Source organism: Apium graveolens, chromosome 8, assembly GCF_009905375.1.
Source record: "Apium graveolens cultivar Ventura chromosome 8, ASM990537v1, whole genome shotgun sequence".
Taxonomy (NCBI): domain Eukaryota; kingdom Viridiplantae; phylum Streptophyta; class Magnoliopsida; order Apiales; family Apiaceae; genus Apium; species Apium graveolens.
In genome coordinates, this window is record NC_133654.1 from 213,211,447 (window position 1) to 213,215,887 (window position 4,441).

Sequence of the window (4,441 nt, forward strand, 5' to 3'; positions counted from 1 at the left end):
TTATCAAGCAGTTCATGAGTGGCAGAGTGCATGTGAAGAGCTCAACATCTCTCATGGGTATAGTCCAAGGAGCAAAGGAGTCCCTGAGAGAGTATCTGAATCTATTTACGAAGGAGGCTTTGAAGGTCCCTGATCTTGATGATAAAGTAGCTATGATAGCCCTGCAGCAGGGGACTAGAGACGAGTTCTTTAAGATGTCCTTGGCTAAGCGCCCTCCCGAAAGCATGCTGTAGCTCCAGGATAGAGCTGGGAAATATATTAAGGTGGAGGAAAGTATGAAGAAGATAGCTGTGAGTAACGAACCTACTGGGAACAATAAGCGGAATATGGATCAGGAGTATGATGCCAAGGACAAGTATCCATGAATTGGCAAAAAATCTGACTCCTTCTCTTCTAAGAAGAATCAGTAACCAAGGTTCACTGAATATGCAAGGTTGAATGTTCCAAGGAGCCAAATCCTTATGGAAATAGAGAAGGATAAGGACTTCAAATGGCCGAAGCCACTAAGGGGAGACCCCGAGAAAAGCGACAAGAGTTGGTACTGCAGGTTTCACAAGGATGTCGGTCATGATACTGACGATTGTAGGAAACTTAAGGATGAGATTGAGTATCTGATCCGAAGGAAAAGGTTTGGATGTTTCACCAAAGGTGAGGAGGCCGGAGGCCAAAAGAGAGATAATGATCGAAGAGATGACGATTGAAGGGGTAACGAGAGAGATCGTAACCCACAGCCCCGAGGGCCAGTAATCAATATGATCTCAGGAGGGCCTACAACAGCTGGTACTACAAGGAACTCCTGAAAAGCTTATGCAAGAGAAGTGATGAGCATAGTTGGAGAGCCATCTAAGCGTTCTAAGTCAGAGATGACGCTTGAATTTGGTGACCCAGACCTTGAAGGTTTGAAATTTCCTCAGGATGATCCTCTGGTTATCACTCTGATAATTGGAAATTGTCCTGTTATGAGGGTCCTAGATGACAATGGAGCTTCCGTGGATATTCTGTTCCATGACACATTCATAAGGATGGGCTATAATGATTCTCAGCTAACTTCGTCCAACGCACCCATCTACGGGTTTAACCATATGGAATGCAAAGTCGAAGGAGCAATACAACTTCCCGTAACTATCGGGGAAGAGCCAAGGGAGGCCACGCAGATGTTGAACTTTCAGGTTGTCAAGGCAGCCTCTACCTACAATGCTATCATGGGTAGAATATGGATCTATGCTTTTAAGGCTGTGCCCTCAACCTACCACATGGTACTGAAGTTCCCAACTAGAAATGGTGCTAGAGAAGCAAGGGGAGATCAGAAGATGGCCCACGTTGCTATGTTGCAGCACTTAGGCCCGATGGAACAGGGGGGCAGGTCCTCCCCATAGAAGACATGGATGTCCGAGAAAATGACGAACTGCGAGGAAAGCTAGCCGAGGAATTGGTCCCAATTCCTTTAGACCCCTTAGACCCGGAGAAGGTCACGTACATGGGGGCATCTCTGGACAAGCCCTTGAAGGGTCGAATGACAACTTTCCTCCATGAAAACAATGATGTATTTGCTTGGTCAGTAGCTGAAATGCCTGGGATTGACCCAAATATTATAACTCATAGGTTGAACGTTGATCCAACTCGGAAGGCTGTAAAGCAAAAGAAGAGAACTTATGCCCCTGATAGGCTGGAAACCATTAAGCAGGAGGTCGAGAAGCTTTTAGAAGCTAGATTTATTGAGGAAGTACAATTCCCTGAATGGTTGGCTAACCCCGTAATGGTCAAGAAGGCCAATGGAAAATGGAGGATGTGCATTGACTTTACTGATTTGAATGATGCTTGTCCCAAGGACTGTTACCCCCACCAAGGATTGATACCCTGATCGATGCCACAGTTGGACATGAGATGCTAAGCTTCATGGATGGCTTTAGTGGTTACAATCAAATCAGAATGCATAAGGATGACACACCCAAGGTATCTTTCATAACGGACTTTGGTGTATTCTGTAATCTTGTTATGGCTTTTGGACTTAAGAATACATGAGCTACTTACCAAAGACTGGTAAACAAGATATTTGCCCATCTAATTGGGAAGACCATGGAGGTCTATGTTGATGACATGTTAGTCAAAAGCCTAAGCAAGGACGATCATATTGGTCACCTCAGAGAGGCATTTGAAATGCTAATGCACAACAAGATGATGTTAAACCCAGCCAAATGTGCTTTTGGCGTTGGGTCTGGAAAATTTTTGGGTCACATGGTCTCTAAGAGGGGGATAGAGGCCAACCCCGACAAGATTAAAGCCATCCTAGACATGGAGCCGCCACACTCAATCAAAGAAGTTCAGAAGCTGATATGAAGAGTTGCAGCTCTAGGAAGGTTCATCTCCAAGTCTGGAGACAAATGCCTGCCCTTTTTCAAAACCCTTAAGAAGGTGAAGGACTTTGAATGGACAACCAAGAGCCAAGATGCCTTTGAACAGCTGAATAAGTACATGAATGAAGCCCCATTGCTGGCTAAACCAAGTCCGGAGGACATTCTTTACTTGTACCTCACGGTATCTGAACAAGCCGTGAGTGCAGTCCTCGTGAAGGAAGAACAGAAGCTCCAGAAGCCTATATACTATGTAAGCAAGGTGCTCCATGGAGCATAGTTGAATTACTCCACCACGGAGAAGTTTGCACTTGCTCTCATTACAACCCCGAGGAAGTTAAGACCATACTTCTAGGCTCACAAGATCGAAGTCCTGACGAACCAACCCTTGAGGAATATTCTTCATAGCCCGAAGGCCAGTGAAAGGCTAATCAAGTGGGCAATTGAGTTAGGAGAGTTTGATATCAAGTATAAGCCTCGAACAACCATCAAGGTTCAGGCTTTAGCAGACTTCATGGTCGAATGCACCATCAACGACCAAGAAATCGGGGGGCAGGAGATAGTAACCTAAGAATAAGGAGAGAAAGAGAAGAATGAAGAAACAACCGTAAAAGAGTATTGGGTTCTCCATTTTGACGGAGCGTCCAAAACAAAATCTAGTGGTGCAGGCCTAGTCTTGCAAAGCCCTGATGGGTTTATGATTGAGTATGCTTTGAAGTTGGACTTCCCGACTACAAATAACGAAGCTGAATGGCTTAGGCTTGGCTAGAGTCGTGAGGGCCAAAAACCTGAAGGTCTGCGGAGACTCAAGACTTGTAGTTGCTCAAGTTAATGGAGAGTTTGAGACCAAGGATGAAACTATGGCCAAGTACCTAAGAGTCGTAAAGGGAATACTGACTCAATTCGATGAATTGTATGCAGAACATGTTCTGAGGGAGGAGAACACTACGGCAGATGCCTTGTCTCAGTTCGCCTCGTCTGAAGTCGAGAACTATCCGAGAAGTATTTACTTCCGGGTCTTGAAGACCCCTACTATTAATGTCATAAATCTGATAGCACCGGTTGGTGTGGTAAGCTGTTGGATAGACCCGATTAAGACCCACTTAGAAACTGGGTGGCTCCCCGATGATGCCCAAGAAGCACGCAAGCTGTCGGTTAGAGCGTTAAGATACTCGTTGATTGAAGGCCTTCTTTACAAAAAGGTCCTTTGTTATTCCGTACTTAAAGTGCTTAAGACCTCTTGAAGCATAGGAGGCACTTAAAGAAGCCCATGAAGGGATTTGTGGACAATACTTGGGGGGCAGGGCCCTCGCTCACAAGATAACTCAGTTGGGATTTTACTGGCCAACTATGCTAGCTGATGCAAAGGCTTATGTGAAGAAATGTGACAGGTGCCAGAGGCACACTCCGATAGTACGACAGCCCCCAGAGAGGCTTACATCGATCAACACACCCATCCATTTTACAATATGGGGAATGGACATACTTGGACCATTTCCTATTGCACCGGGACAGAGGAAGTTCATTGTGGTAGCCATAGACTACTTTACAAAGTGGATTGAGGCTAAGGCATTAGCCAAGATAACCACCAAGAAAATTACCCAATTCTTTTGGGAGAATGTGATATGCCGATATGGAATCTCACGCATTCTTGTCACGGATAATGGGAAACAATTTGATAATGTAGAGTTCAGAGAGTACTGCGACAATAACAGCATAGAACTTCGCTTCACCTCGGTTGCACATCCTCAGGAAAATGGGCAAACGGAAGTTGCTAATAGGATCATCCTTGATGGACTTAAGAAGAGGGTGGAACGCTCTAGAAATACTTGGGTGGATGAGTTGCTGCATATACTATGGGCATATCGTACCACCTGTAAAGTGATAATTGAAGATACCCCATTCATGCTGGCTTATGGAGCCGAGGCAGTGGTGCCCCTTGAAATCACTCATGGATCCCCTATACTCGAAGCTTACGAACCAGAGACAAACGAAGAAGGAATGAGGCTCGCTCTCGATCTCATTGACGAGGTCAGGGATGAAGCCAACGCCCGCAATACAGAGCATCAACGAAGAGCCTCTCTCTATTA

General features: G+C 45.4%; 1 protein-coding gene across 1 annotated transcript; it reads left to right on the forward strand.

Annotated features, from left to right (window-relative positions):
- Positions 1-863: 863 nt before the first annotated feature.
- On the forward strand, positions 864-1,376 carry LOC141680312 (uncharacterized). Its single transcript, XM_074486575.1, has one exon. It carries the CDS (start codon positions 864-866, stop codon positions 1,374-1,376), a length of 513 nt encoding a protein of 170 aa, XP_074342676.1.
- The last annotated feature ends 3,065 nt before the right edge of the window (positions 1,377-4,441 follow it).

Bases quoted from the DNA above. Each gene is read 5' to 3' on its own strand.
- LOC141680312 (XM_074486575.1), top strand. From the start codon at position 864: ATGACGCTTGAATTTGGTGACCCAGACCTTGAAGGTTTGAAATTTCCT.